Genomic DNA, 20860 nt, shown 5'->3' with positions numbered 1-20860 from the left:
CCGAAATTCCCTAAAAAGGTTAGATGGAATGAGGAGTGCACTCAAGCTTTTGAAAACCTGAAGAAAGCCCTTTGTCAAGCTCCAGTCCTAAGATCTCCTGATTATCATCAACCCTTCATTGTGCAGACAGAAGCATCCAATACAGGTATAGATGCAGTCCTTAGTCAACTGGATGAGACGGGTAGGGAGCACCCCATTTGCTTCATCAGCAGGAAGCTGAAGGAACTAGAAACAAGGTGGGCAAACGTAGCGTGTGAATGTTTTGCCATTGTGTGGTCTCTGAAGAAGTTTAGACCATTCCTGTATGGATCTACTTTTGTGATTCAGACAGACCACCAACCCTTGAGATGGTTAATGCAAATGAAAGGGGAGAACCCAAAACTACGAAGATGATCAATCTGCCTACAAGGGATTGATTTCACCATTGAGCACAGGTCAGGATGTCACCACCAAAATGCTGATGGTCTCTCTAGAATGTTTATAAGTTTATAACCGACTAGAGTGAAGAGATTCATCCAAGAGTGGATTAAATCCTCCTGTATCTTAGTCTGGGGAGGGAGGGGGAATGTTAGGGAGACTTCTCCAGTCCCTCAGCAGCTTTGCTGGATTTCTAGGATTTATTTTTTTCACCTGGTAAGAGTGTGAGCCTTTTTTCCCACTCTTACATGTGTTTTACTGTGTGTTTAACATTTTTGTGTTCATAGACTATGGAGCCTCACCTACTCCATAGGCATCATATTTTTACTGTGTGTCACCCAGCACATTTAGTGTAGTGACACAGGGTTGTCTTTTTCAGACTTCCCACTTTAAACTCCATTTTCTGGGACTGACTACTGTCTTGCAGAACATGTAAAGTTGCCATTGACTTTATTAGTCTGTTTAAAGTCACAGACCTAGCACAAACTATCTTCTATAAAGTACTGGAAAGGGTTAATAGTTATACCTTTTTGTCTGTTTCTCATGGAACATTATTTTGTTCCCCTTTCTTTAGGATTTGGCTGGTGGCAGTGGGATCTACCATATTTTTCCCTACCGCGGACTATGAAAATAGCCTTGGTCCTGTTTCAGGCTAAATTAGTAGCCTCAAACTGTAATCCGCTGGACCCCTTTTAATTTTATTTGATTCCGGCTGGGTTTATTTGCCATTTCTTTTTTTGTAAAGGTATTTCTCGTGTTTTACTCTGCGTGCCAAACCATGTTTGATTCCTTTGTTCGCCGTCCTTTGGCGGGCTTCTGCACAGAAGCCCTCCTTAGGCGCCTGAGAGTCTAGGTAGACAGGATGTGAGGGGGGGTTTGGCCCCCTGCACAGGGTCTCCTTGGAGACCCAAGTTGCACTCTTGTTTGATTGGCTAGGTGACTGTCCTGCCAGGACAGCCACCCTGCTTTGTGATTGACAGCCAGGCTGTGTGAATGGGGGGAAACTGCATAAAAAGCAGGTCTCTGGGACTTGGAAGGCAGAGCCGCCACTGGATTGAGAGAACCAAAGAGAAGCGTAAGGAAAAGGACTACTGCAACTACTGACCCTCCCGGTGAAGCCCTGCTGTGGGTCCGAATCTCCTACACTTCAACGACAGAGAAGATATGCAAGGAATCTTCTTCCCCTGAGATGGTGGGACCAACCAGTTTGCCAAACACCAAGCAAGGCCTCCCTCCCCTGGTTGAATTTGCTGTGGATCACTGCAGTGAACTGGATAGCCAGGAGGGCTGGACCCTGTTTGGGTTTTAAGGCGCGCACCTTTTATTTGTCGCTTTGCTCTGCTGCTGGTTTCTTCCCTGGGCAGTGCAGGACCCTCCAGTCTTCCTCCTTCATGTCAGTCCGACAGTCTCTTCAGGAACTGTGAGATTCCAGGATCTGCCAGGAACTTCTGCCTCAGCTACAGCATTCTTCTTCTACTAAGGTACTTTTCAAATCCGGTTGTTTGTTCCTTCCGACTGCAGTGAAAGTGTTTGAAATCTTACACTAATCCGAGAGCCTGTCCTTCTCTACTCTTTTAAATAACTTTTCTTCCGACCAACTTCGTTTTGAACTCATGGCAAAGACTTAACCGCAAACTACTCTGAACTGTGTGATCCTCTGCAAAGATTCTGAACCATTAACATTGACCCAGGCCTATTGATTTGAATTCTAGTTGTAGTAAGCCTTTTCTAGATTGCCCTGCCTACTTACTTGTTGGTGCTGCTTGATTTTGAATAACCTTGTCTTTCCCTCCCTTTTTAAATTACTGGAGTGCCATTTAGCTCACACTTCATTTGAGCTTAACTTGTCCAGAATTCCTTGAGTGGTGTGTAGTGTATTAAGGTTGTGATTGTCTGCTGCTTTACATTAATGAACTATTTTACAAATGATTGTATAAATAAATGTATAGTCTTTTACTCAGAAACCTTGAGTCAGTATTTGTTTGAACCACAGCAATTGCTGTCCTTTGTGTAACTTCTGATACTGCTCACTTTACTTTTGAGATAAGTCTGGCTGCTCAGCCATCGCTACCACTTTACTGTGTACTACAGGCTTGTACAAAAGGTGAATTTGTACTGTCACTTGTAGTCTTAATTGTGTGTGGTGCTCCCAAAGTGTACTGCATATGATTATGCCTAACAAAACATTCATTCACCTCCCGTTCATGAGGACTGCATAAACGTTTAAAATTAAATCTGATATTTTTTCGCCTCACCATGTATGTTCTCCTACCAGTGCACATAACCTGGAAAATAAGGGGATTCAACACATGCCTTTAATGGCCCTCAAAGAAAAGACCCTTTCCTTGCAGCATGTATTGACCCCCCTTCCAGATCTGCGTGTTGCGCTTCAGGTCATGAATCCCCGGGCGCAGTTGCAGTGCCTGATGTGGTAGTGGTCAGTCAGCACCCTGGGGGGTCTCCTCCAACAGGAGAATTAGGTTTTTAGGTATAAAAACCCCATGTTCTGCCAAATCATTACACCGTAGATGAAGATGGCACTTCTGAGGTCGCATAGCAAAAACAAAGAGGTGATGGCTGGAAGGTTTAGAATTAATCTTAACCACTGGCAATGCTCTGGGCAACCCTCCAGACCACCGTTCTTCGCCTGCCAAGCCATTACAGAAGGGAAAGACCATATGCAAATCAGGCTTGGCCCCACCCCAAAAGGGGCAGTCCAGCCCGAACTGCTAGGCCACATCCCTTCTGCACGAGACCACAAGCATCCCCAAACATGTTTCGCCCTTGTTGGGGCTCATCAGTGAGGAGTAGCTTGGGTCTCTAGGCCCAGCAGGCACGGGACCCACGTCTGGGCATACCCGTCCCACTCGGGGTGACATAGCAAAAACAAAGAGGTGATGGCTGGAAGGTTTAGAATTAATCTTAACCACTGGCAATGCTCTGGGCAACCCTCCAGACCACCGTTCTTCGCCTGCCAAGCCATTACAGAAGGGAAAGACCATATGCAAATCAGGCTTGGCCCCACCCCAAAAGGGGCAGTCCAGCCCGAACTGCTAGGCCACATCCCTTCTGCACGAGACCACAAGCATCCCCAAACATGTTTCGCCCTTGTTGGGGCTCATCAGTGAGGAGTAGCTTGGGTCTCTAGGCCCAGCAGGCACGGGACCCACGTCTGGGCATACCCGTCCCACTCGGGGTGACATAGCAAAAACAAAGAGGTGATGGCTGGAAGGTTTAGAATTAATCTTAACCACTGGCAATGCTCTGGGCAACCCTCCAGACCACCGTTCTTCGCCTGCCAAGCCATTACAGAAGGGAAAGACCATATGCAAATCAGGCTTGGCCCCACCCCGAAAGGGGCAGTCCAGCCCGAACTGCTAGGCCACATCCCTTCTGCACGAGACCCTTTTGGGGTGGGGCCAAGCCTGATTTGCATATGGTCTTTCCCTTCTGTAATGGCTTGGCAGGCGAAGAACGGTGGTCTGGAGGGTTGCCCAGAGCATTGCCAGTGGTTAAGATTAATTCTAAACCTTCCAGCCATCACCTCTTTGTTTTTGCTATGTCACCCCGAGTGGGACGGGTATGCCCAGACGTGGGTCCCGTGCCTGCTGGGCCTCAAGACCCAAGCTACTCCTCACTGATGAGCCCCAACAAGGGCGAAACATGTTTGGGGATGCTTGTGGTCTCGTGCAGAAGGGATGTGGCCTAGCAGTTCGGGCTGGACTGCCCCTTTTGGGGTGGGGCCAAGCCTGATTTGCATATGGTCTTTCCCTTCTGTAATGGCTTGGCAGGCGAAGAACGGTGGTCTGGAGGGTTGCCCAGAGCATTGCCAGTGGTTAAGATTAATTCTAAACCTTCCAGCCATCACCTCTTTGTTTTTGCTATGTCACCCCGAGTGGGACGGGTATGCCCAGACGTGGGTCCCGTGCCTGCTGGGCCTAGAGACCCAAGCTACTCCTCACTGATGAGCCCCAACAAGGGCGAAACATGTTTGGGGATGCTTGTGGTCTCGTGCAGAAGGGATGTGGCCTAGCAGTTCGGGCTGGACTGCCCCTTTTGGGGTGGGGCCAAGCCTGATTTGCATATGGTCTTTCCCTTCTGTAATGGCTTGGCAGGCGAAGAACGGTGGTCTGGAGGGTTGCCCAGAGCATTGCCAGTGGTTAAGATTAATTCTAAACCTTCCAGCCATCACCTCTTTGTTTTTGCTATGTCACCCCGAGTGGGACGGGTATGCCCAGACGTGGGTCCCGTGCCTGCTGGGCCTCGAGACCCAAGCTACTCCTCACTGATGAGCCCCAACAAGGGCGAAACATGTTTGGGGATGCTTGTGGTCTCGTGCAGAAGGGATGTGGCCTAGCAGTTCGGGCTGGACTGCCCCTTTTGGGGTGGGGCCAAGCCTGATTTGCATATGGTCTTTCCCTTCTGTAATGGCTTGGCAGGCGAAGAACGGTGGTCTGGAGGGTTGCCCAGAGCATTGCCAGTGGTTAAGATTAATTCTAAACCTTCCAGCCATCACCTCTTTGTTTTTGCTACTTCTGAGGTCGCAAACATTTCTCTAGCATGTGTATATATTCACCTCCTCAGAATACATTATTTATTCATTTATTTATTTATGTGCTTATATCGCGTCGAAAGCCTGCAGGCATCAGAGTGGGTGAAACACAAAACTGACACGGCCTATCGACAAACAGTACGCATATTTCTGAAGCACTAAATTCTTTAAACATTAAAGAATATTTTCTGGCCAATCAGCAGCATCGACCCCCCGGAAATGTCTGAGAGCCAGACCTATAGTGTGGTCAGCTACAAACCCAACTAAACCTGATATACATTGGGTCACAACTCTCTAAAAGCTGTGGGTCGTCCAGATAACACAAGGCCTAAATGGCATCACAGGGAACAACACAACATAACATTGCACAAGAGAAAATATTGTCACAAGGCAGAACATAACATAGCATCACAACATATAGCATAGTGCACCACAGTATGGTACACACGATAGTAGCAATATGCATAATCTGCAACACATGTTATTCACAGTCATTGTATCTGTCACTAGCGGACTTGGCACGTTCTGTTCATCTTGTGGTGTAAGTGCTACTAGCTGCTTTGACTTCCGCTTCATGTGTCATTTATCTAAATATTCACGCGCGCATGCACTAAAGCGTGATATAATGCTGACCTGAAAATATCCAAGAAAAAGCACGGAACAGCCAATTGCGGCATAATAAATGGCAAAGTTGGTCATTTCCGCTTCAATATTCAGTAACCTGGCAAAGAAAAGGAGGACATGTTATATGTTTCCACATACAAAATGAAAACTGCACACATGAATATCGATACATTCATTATTTGATAAAAACCCGAAGAAAAACTAGTATAAGATGTTGGAAATCTAAATTGATCATAGTGGGTAGACTGCCAACCTAGGATGCAGAAGTCATGGCAGTAAAGGACAGTATCATCCCAGTAAGGAGGACAGAACCTGTAGGTTGCGCAGAGTTGATGAAATTCTCATAACAGTGAAACGCTTTATTTATTGCTCAAAAACAGGAACCATTAGGCAACAACACTTTGCGAGTTGTATCCACCATTCAAATGATCATGCAGGTGAAACCTTGTGGTCCAGACTGAGCAAGGCCAGAATGTTTCACTGGTACTTGTACTTTGTAGATGTTTATTGAAGCTTTATGAACGTTTGTAATCTACCGTTTTTTAAGCAATTGGATAACAGTGCATGTCACAATCATTGTTTTTATACATTTTCGTATAACTTTGAAAACTGTAAATATGGGATGTGTGTATTGCTATTTTGCACATAGGTTATTTTATTATGTAACATTAATTAATTTAATCTAATTAGTGTAAGATGTTACCATTATTAAAACGAGTTCACAATAATATAAAATATATATATATCAGGCCAAATATATGTTATTATAATATACTCAAGTATAAGGTTTAGGACACTTTAGAATGTATGCGTGCTATCTGTGATGCCAAGTCACATTTTGACTTTTGTTTACGGTGTACTTGCAACTCATTGAACAGTGTTCACCATCAGCATTGCCTGAGAGATATTTATGCTTAATGGAATAGTACATGAGAAAAAGAGCACCAGAAACACATGACACAAAACAAAATAGCTCTGAGGTAAATGAGCACAACTGTCGATCAGTGGTAGATGATGGAGTCAATCAGAGGTTACAATCACCCTATGTTCTGCCCAAAGGAAGGAGCACCATTGGTGCAACGTCTACTTCGCCGATTTCTGTTTGCCATGATTTCTAGCCAGAAAAATGTTCCTGGGATTTGCGACCAATAAGCAGGCATTGTGGGATTTGCCTGATGTGCACAGGAGTTAATGTGGGATCAATGTCAATTTTAAGGAGATTTCCTAGTGCACACTTTGGAGGCAAGGATGCCTCACATATCAGGAATCTCTTTTTGTAGTTACAAGCTCTGGTCTACTTTACTTAACACACTTTGTTGTTTAGAGCCAATTGTCTTGACTACTGTGGAAGCCCAATGACTGAATAGGGGTTCCAAAGAAAGAACTGCCTGCCCCTTGACTGATCACCAGGACCAATGTTGTTTGGACTACACATCACTAGAATTGTGGGACTTTAATGCCTTCTGCTAGTCAGGGCACAGATCCCAGCCAGTAAACCATGCCTGGGTAGCTTTGGTTGCCCTCACTGCCCTGGGTGTGGGAGAAGAAGTCTCTCCACCCTAGCAAAAGAGGCCATGGGTATCTTTGCATCAGCGTGCTGTTCTAGCTCTGAAGTTGCCAGTGATCTGCTTTTTGGTAGGATGGGTACTATGAATGGATGTGTAACCTGTTGGTTTGGTGCAGGAATAACCTCAGTGTCGGTGCACTCATTTCAAAGCAGCTTTAAATGCAGGCAGTGGGTGGCTACAGCGCAAATGAAAACTGCTTCAAGAACACTTTATTTCCACTTCTCCAACTAGAGGCGGCTGTGCAGCCAATCAGAACGTTACACGCCCTTTTTCAAACCTATGTGGATCCAGCTACCACTAGAAAGAACTTTGCCATCAAAGACCATCATAAAGATGAGCATATTAGGAGAAAATGCTGATAATGGTAAATCATGCAGCATTTGGAAATACTGCATGCTGTCCTGCTCTGCCAAGTTCTGAGTTACAAACCAGAAACCACTCATTTCTGCCTGCATTGTGTGGAGGAGGTTACTGCACAAAAGCATTAACCGATGCAATATTGCTACAAGCGTTAATGCCGCCTGTACTAATATGGCATTTCCCTATAGAGTCCTATGGGACTCCAAAGTGGGAAATACCTGAAGGAGCCACATGACAAAGAATCATGCAGACACGTTTGTGCATGCTTAGCGCATGCAGGAACAGTAATCCGGGTTGTCAGTATTGACGTTCAGGCCCTTAGTGTATGCAAGGGTCAGTCACTCGTAAAATATGTTCTACACAGCAGCCGCCCCAATGTTTTACTTGGCGAGGGTGATGACTGATTAATTGAGTTTTATGATGCTTGACTATCACTTTTTATTACATAAAACAAAACCTAACATACATTGCTTTACACTTATTCGCCTTACTGGATAGTGAAAGTCTCTTGATGTCTATTTTACTGTCACTCTCACTTGCCCAACTATACTAAACTCAAAACAGGTACAGTGTTTTAGTTGTTCCGAGTTAGTTCTCTAGTGATAACCTATATTTAATAATTAAGTATTATTGCCACTGTTTACTTATTCAGGTCCCCAGAGTTGCTCTTAGTTGTCTTTCTCAACACATACTAGTGTACTCTCTCCAATAGTTAATGTTTGTCTTAGTTGCATAATCTACCTTGTATATAGAGGGCATACCCAAGGAGTTAAAAGTAGGATGCAGGGGTAGCAGAGGGGTTCGCATGGTTAGGGGAGCGATTGGGGAGCTGTTCTTTAAAGAGTGGGGTTGCCGGGTACTTCCTGAAGTATAGGATGGAGGGGGCCTGCATGTCCGAGTTGGTACCTTTTTCCAAAAACAGGGTAGCAAGCAGAAATGGACCTGTTTCCTGTTTGTCCCACTTGCAGTTCTTCATTTCCAGCCTAGCAAAGTTTTGGGCTGGCCTCTGGAGATAGTGAACTTCTCAACCACCGAGAATGGTGTTTTGGTAAGGACTCCTTTGTACGGGATGCAGGCAGTCATTGAACATTATGCGTGCTGGAAGGGGTATCCAGTGCAGCACTTTGAGGATGGTGGTTATGTTGAATTGCACTTTTCTTGGATGAGACGTGATGGTTGGCTTTCAGAAGGGACAAGGTGGCCTCTGGGATTCCTGAGAGTAGAGTGTCATCGTCCAGGTGGGAGATGAACCAGGCTTCAACAATTGCTCTGAAACTCCAGGAGCAGATGAAAGTCTTGGCTGTGCATAGGCGACAAGCTGGGAACATGCTGCTTGAGTCTTCTTGGCAATGTGTGCTTTGATGAGCGGTGACAGTTGAAAGTAAAGCTAGATATTTTGCACTGGATGGGAGTTAGGACATGCATCCGTGGAGCTTCATGTCACACATTTCTGGACCTGGTCCTGCTTGTGGGGTTTCATAGAATAATTGTTTTTTTTGTAGTGCTGAGCTTTAGGTGGGCACTTGACATACAGCCCTGAATGAGGGACAGTGCTTGAGTCAATCCGTCTGATGCAATTGATCTTTAGGTAAAGGTCTGTGTCATATTTGTACTGGTATATCTTGATGTCAATGTTGGTGAGCAGTTCCCACATGGGTTTAGTTTGAAAATGACAAGGGACAAGCTGGAGCCTTCTGGAAGCCTGCAGGTTATTTGGTGGTGGAAGGATCTGTTGGGGCACACCAAGAAGAGTTGGACTTTGTTACAGATTCATGATCAAACTATTGCAGGACTGATTGCTCTGATCTTGATGGATGCTTCCATGGTGGTTGTTGTGTAGTAGTGTGCTTTGACTCTTGTGAGGACTGTCCTGAGTGCTGATCGAAGGGTTCTTGGGGTGATGAGATGGTCTTTTCGTTGTGATTACTTGCCCTATTCCCCACGTGAGAACCACAGAGGGATGGTGTTGACCAAGCGCATACTGTGCCAGAAGGTCTGGTTTCCCAGCATGGACTCCCAAGTGGAGGAAGCCTTGAAGTCATGCCCTACATGTAGCCTCATCACGCCCAACCGACACCCAGAACCCTTAAAGATGTCAGAGCTTCCCCAAGGCATATGGGAAGCTGTAGCCGCCGACTTGTCGGGCCCATCGAAGGAGGGAAATACATGCTGTCGGTGATGGACGAGTACTCCCGATATCCAGAAACACAACTCATATCCTCGACAGCAGCTCATCATATAATACCAGCGCTTAACCGCATATTCTCTGCCTATGGCATCCTGAGAGCGCTCAAGACAGACAAAGGGCCCCCATTCAATGGGCATCAATTCACACAATTTGCAAACTACCTCGGATTCCATCACCGGAAGATAACACTGTTATGGCCCCAGGCGAATGGAATGATAGAACGATTCATAGCCAACCTGAAGAGGGCCCTTCAAATAACCAAGCTCATGGAACAGCCCTACGAGCAAGTGCTCAATCAGCTCAGGAGAGACTACAGGGGCACTCCCCACAGCACCATCTGGAGAACCCCTGCCGATGTGATGTTCGGAAGAGACATTCTAACAAGGATCCCGCAGGCCCGACCAGAGGGTCCGCCCAAGAACCTAAGAGAACAAGGCGAAACCGCCAAAGAACGCATGAAGGCATATGCAGATCAACGGCGAGGGTCGAGAGCACCCCAGATTGAAGTGGGCGATGTTGTCACCTTAAAGCAACCTCAGACCCACAAACACACCTCGGTCTTCCAGGAGGAGCCCCTGCTGTTAATGCAGAAGAAGGGATCCATGATCACGACACAAGGCACGGCAGGACCCGTCACTCGGAACTCCTCACATTTCAAAGGAATTCCCTTATTGGGATTGCGCCGACTGAGCAAGCGTGTGACCATCCCCATTGACTATGTCTCGGATGATCCGTATCAAGGGGACCAGAGAGAGACGGAGGAGTCAGAACCAGGAGGATTCCCCAATCCTGAGGTTAGTGGAAACCCCCCAGAGCTTGAAAGTGCACGTCCTCAGCGGGCCTGGAACAAGCCGCGCCGCTGGATTGAGGAAATGGGTTAGCAAACCCCATCCCATCAGACATTCACCCATTGTGAAGGATCTGGTGACTGTTTAAAAAGGGAGGAGATGTTATGTTGATGTCTCCGTAGTTATGGGGGGCGGGTGCATGGGTGGAGGGAAGTGACGTTCAGGGAAAGGGAAGTGATGGATGGAGGGAGGCAGAGTTGGTGTGTAAGAGGAATAAAGAAGACACATAGCAGAATGCTCCGGCTCCTCCATTTATTTACTGCACCACACGCGGCCCTGTTGGCACACCCCATGCCCCGACAGGGGGGAGTCAATCGCATGTGAAATATGCACGAGGCAGCCATTGTTTCTTCCCAGGTGACTTAATGAGGAACAACGAGTTGGGTGTCATCGAAAGTGAGAGAATTCATTTGGGATCTGCTTTGCTGAAATGAAGCTCAGTGCTCACAGATCGCTGCAGAGGGCACTTCTAGGAAGAATTTACTTTTTGTGATATCAGAAAAAAGTTAACGTTGCTTAATATAGAAGGAAGAAATGCTGGAACCGTTCCTAGAAAGCAGTCCTGAAAGCGGCCTTATTTTGTGTATGGTGGCGACAGTACAAATGGGGTATTTTGAACAACTATTGTTTAAAATACCATACAATTACAAGTTGGTATCACGTGCTACATTTACAGGGTTGGGGTTCATGAAAAGTAATGCATACATACATGGCATAAGCCATACTTCTTCCATTAAGTCATTTCGAGGCTGTGTGCTAAACGTACCACGAGATCCCAACTCAAAATTGTGTGGTATTTAAAATACCTCATGTTTTCCATCCTCCTCACAATAAGTGCAGCAGATCAATTGGAAAAGCTGTGTCAGGAATGTCAGTGACGTCATGTCCCCCAGCACACCGAAACCTTCACTTAATCCGATTAATTTATTAGTCAGGAAAGTTTGTCAGACTCTAAATACTCCGAAAATTCGGGTTGTTTTGAAGTCTCCTGAATACATTCCAACAGACATTGTCCGGTGGTCCTTATTTCTGAAACTGGGCCCGTTCTGGGCTTTCCTCAGGAACGTCTAGATTTAGGTTTCCTAAGAATCTAACATAATGCACTGTCCGTCTGGGCCATTGGATGATTTAAATGCAATGACCTTGCACATCCCAACCCAAAGAGCACTGTGGGGGCACAACTAACGAATGCACTTTTACTGCTCAGTACAATGCAGAGGATGGGGATCAGCAACATTGGGCTTTCCGAATGATTTGGACTACAACACCCATCAGCCCTAACCATATTATTCAATGGTAATGTATGATAGGAGTCATAGTCCAAAACATCTGCAGAGCAGGCACCTGGCATAGGGGATGCATCCAGGCCTCACCATGTGGTTATCCAGAGCCTGAGTAGGGAGGACTGGAAGGGGATTGCAAAAGTAGGCTCAGTAGCCTCATAAAAAGGCAAACTGTGTGCTGCTGAACAGAGCATTAGCCATTTTTAATAAACAAGGTATGCAATCCTGAAAGAAATATACATGTGTGTTTGAGGGGAAGCGTAGGATAATGGTGTAGCTAAATGTTACATACATGTCCTCATTACAAGTCAGGCGGTGGACCATGGTGCTATTTAGCACCATGGTCCATGCCGGATTCCGCCATGGTGGATGGCGGAATTACCGCCCCATTCCGAGGTGAGTGGGGCGGTAATTCCCCATTCACCATTTGCCCTTCCCCATTCCCGTAAATTACGGTGCCGTAATTAGCACCAAAGTCGCTTAGCGCCTTGGACTTTAACGCCTGCAAAAAGCAGGCGTTAAAGTGTGAATCAGGCATTAAGGGTTAAGGGCGCCAACGGCGTCGTTAAACCCTTAACGGCTGACTTGTAATGAGGGCCACAGAGTCAATGGGCCTCATTACGACCCAGGCGCTAAGTGTTTAACACCGCCGTAAAAGGATGCTGCGCCGTTAAACACTTAGCGCCTAATTACGAGGTCCCTTTGCGGGACCCGACCTTAACGGCTGGTTTTACCAGCCATTAAAGTAGGGTGCCGCAAAGGGACCTTGGTGCTAAGTACGGTGCCACAATTTGCGGCACCGTACTTAGCGCCTTCCCCATTCCCATTGAGCCCTATGCGGCAAAAATGGGAATGGGGAAGGGCCCATGGTGAATGGGGAATTACCGCCCGCCAACTTTGGAATGGGGCAGTAATTCCGCCATTCACCATGGCGGACCCCGGCATGGACCATGGTGCTAATAGCACCATGGTTTAGCGCCGGGGTCGTAATGAGGCCCAATGACCCCAAGAGACGGGAGCGACCTTGAACCTCAGTGGGCACTTTAAAAGTGGAGACATAGAGCACTCTAATGCTAATCACTTTGCCATACCCTGGGAGTGAAACCCTTTTACTTCGCTTTTCTCTAGATATCGTTATACCATCTACACATTTTCTTAAGATTTTGTATTAAAACTATTCATATATTCTTGTTATATCTACTAGAATGTCCACCCTGTTAGGGCCAACACTGGTGCATGTGGGGAACACTCCCACATCGAATAAGAGACCAATATGGCCAGCATTAAATGAACATCCACAAGAATATCCAGGAATTGGACAACTAACCTTATACAACAAGAAGTGGGAAAAGGATTGCATAAATGTCGTGAGAAAATACAGAAAGACTATTACTTGATGCGAGAGAGCCTATGCACCATAGCCTTGAGAAAGTATTTCTGTAGGCGAACCACATGCATGAGTGTTGGCAGACATAGGATGAACATTCTAGTAGATATGAAAAGAAAACATTAACATTTGTAATAAAAATGGATATTTATAATATATTGTTCTGCACGTCATTGCCTGAAAATTCACTGTCATTTAAACTTTCATGGTTACCAGGGGAAGGCGATCCTTCAACAGACACATGCAGCAGAACCAAAGATGTATTTATGGATTAGTAGGAGAGAGGTTTCACCACAATCCATACTGTTCAGACACTTTATTAAGCTTCTCTGCACACCTTACCCACGATGTTCTCATGGCTGGCAATCCATCCCTCTTGTTGGTTCGTTTACTGGTTAAACCTTAAACACAATTAACTTGTAACTGTCTATCTATCCCCATTGGCGGTTTCGTTACTGGATTTATCCTTATAAGCAATGATATTGTGAATGGCAATCCATCCACATGTGTGGTTCATTTACGGGCTAATCCTTATACACGATGTCCTCATGACTGGCAATCCATCCACCTTGATGGTTTCTTTACTGGGTAATCCTCAGTCACAGTGGTCAGAAAGACCACCCAAAACATAAACCAAAGAACATGCCAAGTTGTCTATGCATTTATACTTCAGCAGTTGCCAGTGTATGCAGCTTGTCCGGATTAAGGGAATTGAACGTGCATGTTCGCTGCCCATGGGCACATATACACGTGTTGCATAGTTTCTTAATGTACATTGGTATTGGTGACCGCTCCACACCTTATACGTTGTCTTGTCCGCAGCGCACATTGGTCTTCTTATCTGAGCACTCTACCTTGAAGTGAATTGCCCTTAGTTTGACCATCTTGTGGAATATCTCTATCTTTTAGGAGGTGGCTTTATTTCGCCCAACGCCACCCTTCTCCCTCTCACAGGCAATTGTGTGAGTGCTAATTTCCAGCATACTAATGTCTCCTGACAAACAGTTTTTAAAAGCACATTTCCAAAGGCCTTGGGTCTTTTACTTGTGTCAGCAGGTGGTTTTCACATGGACCTCTCCCTTTGCATTGTGCACAAATCTTCCTTTTCTTCCCACCCTCTAACAGGATCTCTTGGAGAGCAGCAATTCATGAGAATCCTGCATGTAAGCTCGGTGAGTAACAACAGTAAAATGCATTTTCTAAGACGAAAATACCTATTGGTCTCTTTGAATTGGGGAGGAATGGAATGTCAACTTCTAAGTTCTGAAAAAAACATGAGGAGTTTAGTGTGTCACCTTTCATTTTCGACAAGTGAAAATAATGGCATGAGCAAAAACGTTCCACTCGCTTTTTACTTAATCATGTTACCACAGTACTATCTTGTGTTCTCCAGTGTCTTTTCCTTATGTGAGGGGCTACCGGCCAACCAACAGTCCACCGGGAGAAAACACTGTTCCTATCTCCCAGCCTTGAGTGCGCAGCTTTCTGAGTCCTGGCTGACATCCCTTTCTTCAAAGTGTTATTTCCTTATATTGAGAGAAGACTCTGTCTCTTGTTCTCTTTCTTGCTTTCTCGCTCACTCTCACTATTGCTGTCTGTCTTTCCCTTTTCCCCTCTATCTCTGCCTCGCTCGCTCTTCAGAACTCCCATTCACAGTCCAATCATCAAAAATCAGCTCACACCATAGAAGAGGATTTAGCATCTGTCAGCAGTATTCTGTCTTTGGACTGTGCTTCCAGGGCTGTGTCTTTATTAATTTATTTATTTATGTATTTATGGCAACCTGGCTTAACATAAAAACCAATATTTCAAAAATTCAAAACAACACTACATAATGGGCCTCATTACACGGACTGCGGTAAGGGTTTACCGGATTGCCGTAAGGGCACCGGTATCGGTAAACCCTTACCGCCTTACTACGAGGTCCCTTTGCGGGACCCAACCTCAATGGCTGGTTTTACCAGCTGTTAAGGAACGGTCCCGCAAAGGGACCTTGGTGCTAATTACGGTACAGCAATTTGCGATACCGTAATTAGCTCCTTCCCCATTCCCATTGAGCCCTATGGGGGCAAAAATGGGAATGGGGAAGTGCCTTGGTGAATGGGGAATTTCCGCCCCCACTCACCTTGGAGTAGGGCGGTAATTCCACCATCCACCAAGGCGGACACAGTAAAAATCCCGGCGGCAACCATGTCGCTAGTAGCGCCATGGTTACCACATACCGTGTAATGAGGCCCAATGTCAATTAAGAAGACCACCCAGAAAATGCCAAGTAAATGACTGCACCGAAAAAGGAAGCAGTCCAGAAGAGGGAAGTGGTGGGTGCCCACGGGGGAGCAGGTGCGTGTGTGACAGGTTAAGGAGCCAGGATCAGATTGGGGAGCCATGTTTGCTTCAGGTGGGTGGGTGTGTGACGTGTGGGAAGGAACGGGGAAGGGGGCCGTGTTTGCTTTGTGCTGTGCTGATGGTGAGTGGGGGCGAGATGGGGGAGCAGAGCAAAGTGGGATTCGGGGGTGGGGTGTGAAACCCCTGACTGAAAGAAACAACTGCTCTTTTCAGGACACTCCAGGATGGCCAAAAGAGGGTGGTCTTTAGAGGAGCTGCCTCCATTGGGTGGGATGTTCACATAGAGCCTGTGGCAGCTGGACAATCCCAGCACAGCCCAGGCAGATGGAAACAGATGCATCCAGTGCAGCAGGTTCCAGCTTGCCTTCTGATGCTAAAGCGAAGGCCGGATGCAACCCTTATCAGACTCCTTTCATAGCCACATTTCATTAAAGCTGCCTGAAAGTGCGTTATTCCTCAGGGGAGATCTAGAATGGCGAGAAGGTAAATTGAGAGATTGACCACCTTGCTAAATGTCTATGGTTTTCCCAGAATATTGTGCTAGGCAGCCCTTTGTAATTTGTATTGTTCCTGAAAATGGGGGTAATGTGTTACGGCAAGTCAGTATGCAGAACGGTCTGTTGGCCCTCAGGATTCCGTTCATGCTATGCAAGTACCCAAATCAAACTAAAGTAATGAATCAAATTGATTCAGGTCTATTACAGGTGATGTACTCCAGAGACAACAAACGTTTAGTCCAGCTTGAGCTGACACACAAGCAAGAGGGAGACATTTGCGTCATAAGAACCTTCATGGAAATTGAGACCGTATGCACAACATCTTTTTCAAAATGTTTGACTTTACAGACTGAAAGCAAATACGGAATGTTTCAATAGATTCTCTACACAACATAGGGCCTCATTACACGTAGTGCGGTAAGGGTTTACCGGTACCGGTAAGTGCACCGGTACCGGTAAACCCTTACCGCCTTACTACGAGGTCCCTTTGCGGGTTGGTACTTTAACGCCTGCTTTAGGCGTTAAAAACCAACCCGCAAAGGGACCAGGGTGCTAATTACGGTACCGCAATTTGCGGCACCGTAATTAGCGCCTTCCCCATTTCCATAGAGCCCTATGGGGCAAAAATGGGAATGGGGAAGGGCAATGGGGGAAGGGGGAATTACCGCCCCGCCAACCTTGGAATAGGGCGGTAATTCCCCTTTCCTCCAAGGCGGTGCCGGTATTTTACCGGCATGGACCAAGGTGCTAATAGCAGCTTGTCCACCGCCTACTGTGTAACGAGGCCCATAGTCTGTAATTTCAATTAAATGCACTTTTTCAGTATGTTTCTTAAAGATGGGAAATCGATCTACAATATGTGTCTCTACAAACAGGGTTTTAGTTGGTAAGAGTGCAAAATCTACTTACCCACAGCTCATGGTGTCGTTTTCCGGGTCTAGGATCATGGAAGCGTTGGCCCACACAATGGTGTTGTTGATGCATTCTCTCCCTGGGATTTTCAGCTCTTGTAGTTCAATGTCATACAGAATAAAGGTATCTGTCATCATTCCAAATACCAGAAGCATGCATGGTTGAGCGGCTCCATGAACAATGGCACAGAAGCTAGCAAAGACCATCAGAAAAATCTCATAACAGGAGGCAAAACGAAACTGAAAGAATAACACATATGTTTAGTTTGGCTATATAGAGTTCTTGCATTTTCATGAGCAGCTAAGATCTCCAGAGAACATCACAACATGCATGCCAATAAATGTGTTACAACCATTTTTCATAACTCAGAAAGGGCATAATCTGAAATACCCACATTTCCTCTTCAAGGCTCTGCGAAAAAAGATGTTGCCCCGATAAAAGTTGGAGAACCTACCGCAGAACAGGCTAAGATCTTAATGATCTCAAATAATCACGGTTTGGTCCAACTCTTGATCTTTCTGCGCTGGATCTCCATTAAAGAATTGTGTATCTCAGAAGCATCCCACCTGCTCTCAAAGCCCATCCACCCAAACTCCCCAATGTTCTGGGCGGATACACTCTAAATTCCTTGAGGCACACACACACTGCCTAACAAGAAACGATTATGCTTATAATTTGTGAGGTTCATTAAGCAAAATAAATATCTCCAAATGTAACCCAATTCATTTGGAAGACAGTATAGCAAAAGTTAACTCTTGCATGGAAATATGAAACTTGCTCAGATAGAGCTGAAATCTAGTTATTTCATAGAGTACCACACTTGCAATGTTTGACCTAAAAAATATATGATATAATTACTGAACAAAATGATTCCCAACTACCATCCTATTGGAAGACCAACCTGAAATGATGCCATCATTTTGTTCTAAGGTCGAAATTCTACATCATTTCTCTTCTAGTTTCCAGGTCCTAATGATAACCATCATTGCAGTTTCGGGTCAATATTTTGGGTGGACAATTTCTTGTTACTATACAATTGTGTGATATATCATTTCAGCCATATGAGGCTGCCATGTGACAGATGAGTTCTCCCAAAGACATAACGTAAAACTTGATTGCAATGTATCTAATGAGCTTCACTTTGAATTTCATTCAGTTGACTGCAGCCGCAGCTGTTCTTTGAATGTGGTGGGACCCCTATCGCCATGACCCCTTCCTCCTCAAGAAGGGCCCTCTTGCGTGGTATGCAGCTGAGTACTACGAGTAGAGTTGACTGCAGTTGTTTGCGAGTCGCGCTGTCGGACAGGTGATACATGACTCTGATTGATTACTGGAAACATCTCATTGGAGCAGTGCACTGGCACCATATTTCCTCAGTTTATGTCTTACAACCTGAGGAGCACAATGCCAACTGAGAAGCGTGATCATGAAGGCTTCTCTGTGCTCTAGCAGCTCCCAATAAATCGCAGGGGAAGATTACTGCTTATTACCCCTCCTTTGCCATTGAGATTGAAAAACCTCCTGGGATAATCCCAATCATTTCTACACCTGTTCTGAGTCCAGCATCATCTGCCATAGATGACAACAATGTGTTAGTCAGCCTCTGGTATAGCCTGCAAAGTGAGGCCCAAGGGGAAAGTGTGAGCACGACAGCCAATACGAATTTAAACACTAGCCACTCAAGACCTATGACAACTCAGGAGATGAGTATGTTAGAAAGCACTTTTGAAAATGTGAGCGTCTCGCTGGCACTTTTACCCATTGATAAGATCATAACAAACAACTCCTCCCTAACACCACAAAAGATTGATTTATCGTATAACTTCCCGGATAATGACATGTCACAGGCAGTAAGTACGTTAATTAAAATCTGCCAATCCGTACAGGACCCACAACAAACTCAATGGAGATTTTCACCCAGAATAGTAGAAAACACAGCCGTTCACAAACTTAAGCATAGCGATAAGAAGGCACATGCTAACTCTTCGCTTCCGGAAGGCAACATCTTATTGGAGAGTGTGCAAAATATGATAGCAGAATCATTGACCTTCCATCACAGAACTTTGTGGCAGTTCCCTCATTGGGCCTTATTAATGATAATCATAGAAAACGACCCTCGCTCTCTTAACCAAATGATTTAATCATCGAACGCACACAGTCAACACCCATTAATGTCTGATGTTGAATTGAAAAACAAGCAAAAACATACGTCAAAAGATGTGCTAAAACTAGAAAAGGGAAGTTAGGTCATTTTAAGAAAGCAAATCGCTTTTCCTTAAAGACATCTAAATGTGTTTGGTTCACGGTGGCACTGTTATTGAATGAGCCGATGGACATGTCCTAGAGATGTCCGTGCCTAAGGCTAACAAAAGTAAAAGAAAACTAGAGGGAGGAAAATTCAAGCTACTGCAAACTTAGATGACTGGCACATGAAAGGTTCGGTGAAACAGGACCTAGAAGAATCGATCAGCATCAGTGAGCCTGCAAATGAAACATCAAACACTGCGTCAGTTACATGCGCCAACAACCACCCATGACTGACTGTACCTCTGATCAGAAGTTGCACACTGCTGCCAACATATTAACCATACCATCCGACGACCGTGTGCAGGAAAAGAACTCGTTCTGCTCCCTGTTGTATAATGCTAACTGTAGGTGTATAGCGTCTGAATCCTTCGGAATTACAGTAATATTTCCTTAAACACCTCAACCGTTTTCACATATTGGCATTAATGAAAGAAAACTTTTTATTGTGATCCTTATCTGCGAAAGATATTATATGTAACTGGTGGAAATTGGTGAAAAGAAACGTTATTTTGTACACTGTTACTCTTCGCATATAGTAGGTTATATCCTCACTTCACCGTATTATATTTGAAACTAGTTTATGAGTTTCTACCTCGCCTCACTGTGCACTGGTACCCAAATTAGCTGTTTCTAATGCTGTAATTGGTAAACAAACGGATGTATTGTCAGACATTTAAAGATGCGTATTTCCTGCACGAGTAAGGGCAGGGGAGTACACATTGATAAGCCTTTGCAGCGGGAAGTAGCTGACACTGCCAGCCAGGATTGGTCCTGGCTCCCTGGCCTAAGGTCTCGGGAGGATAGCTCAGGGGAAACATGCTCGCCTTGGAAAAAAGATGATACGGAGGAACACAGGTTCTATGCCCGGGTCTGTGCTTAGAAACCTCTGGGTATTAAGCACGTTATAAATAACCAAATATAAAATAAATAACCAATTATAATGATTGCAAACAGAAATAGCCTTGTGTCCCTACCAATATTAATGATATTAGCATTAGTTCATGGCATTCCAGAGAACATCGTCACTTTTTTGGTGGTAGAGGTGGGATAGATAGGGATTTCTGGAGATTCTGGTCTAGTATGTATACAAGAATCGTGGCATCTGAATGAAATGTACCTTGATGGTTTCAGATTATTTTTTTTAATGGCCCATTATAGGACCCATAGATAGACTGTCAGGTGGTCTAATCACTGGTATTCACTCACCTTATTAAGCAATAGTAGTTCCACATGTTGGCAGTTGTGACTACCCTGAACACAGCTGGTGTTTTTCTTTTCTTTTAATCAATGGATATGCTCCTGTGGTAGGTATTTGTACCTCCAGCATAATGAACACCATTAAAATAATTATATTACAGGCTGGTGATTTCAATTCCCATTGTGGAAGACTGGAGGATGACAATCATATTTGTAGTATTCAAGCAGTAAATTGACTCAAACTAAAGGGCAACAAGGAAGTTAGTATGTGGTTGCATGTTATGGCCACTATTAAGTGGTAGAACCAATGGAGGTATGCCCAGTTTACCTACTTGAAAATTAGACGCTAAATAATTGCGGTTGTGTAAGTACAG

At 45.2% G+C, this 20860-nt stretch overlaps 1 protein-coding gene across 1 annotated transcript in view; it reads right to left on the bottom strand.

Moving 5' to 3' along the window:
* ABCB11 (ATP binding cassette subfamily B member 11) overlaps positions 1-20860 on the bottom strand; it is a 329082-nt gene that overhangs the window by 233742 nt on the left and 74480 nt on the right. The window contains exons 6-7 of the mRNA XM_069616256.1: positions 16980-17221; positions 5603-5690 (exon numbers count right to left, since the gene is read on the bottom strand). Of these exons, the coding sequence (XP_069472357.1) occupies positions 5603-5690; positions 16980-17221 (330 nt within the window). The remainder of the gene's footprint in view (positions 1-5602; positions 5691-16979; positions 17222-20860) is intronic.

This window comes from Ambystoma mexicanum, chromosome 9 (genome assembly GCF_040938575.1).
Source record: "Ambystoma mexicanum isolate Mex_15411 chromosome 9, UKY_AmexF1_1, whole genome shotgun sequence".
Lineage (NCBI taxonomy): Eukaryota > Metazoa > Chordata > Amphibia > Caudata > Ambystomatidae > Ambystoma > Ambystoma mexicanum.
This window is presented reverse-complemented; position numbering and strand designations above follow the sequence as displayed.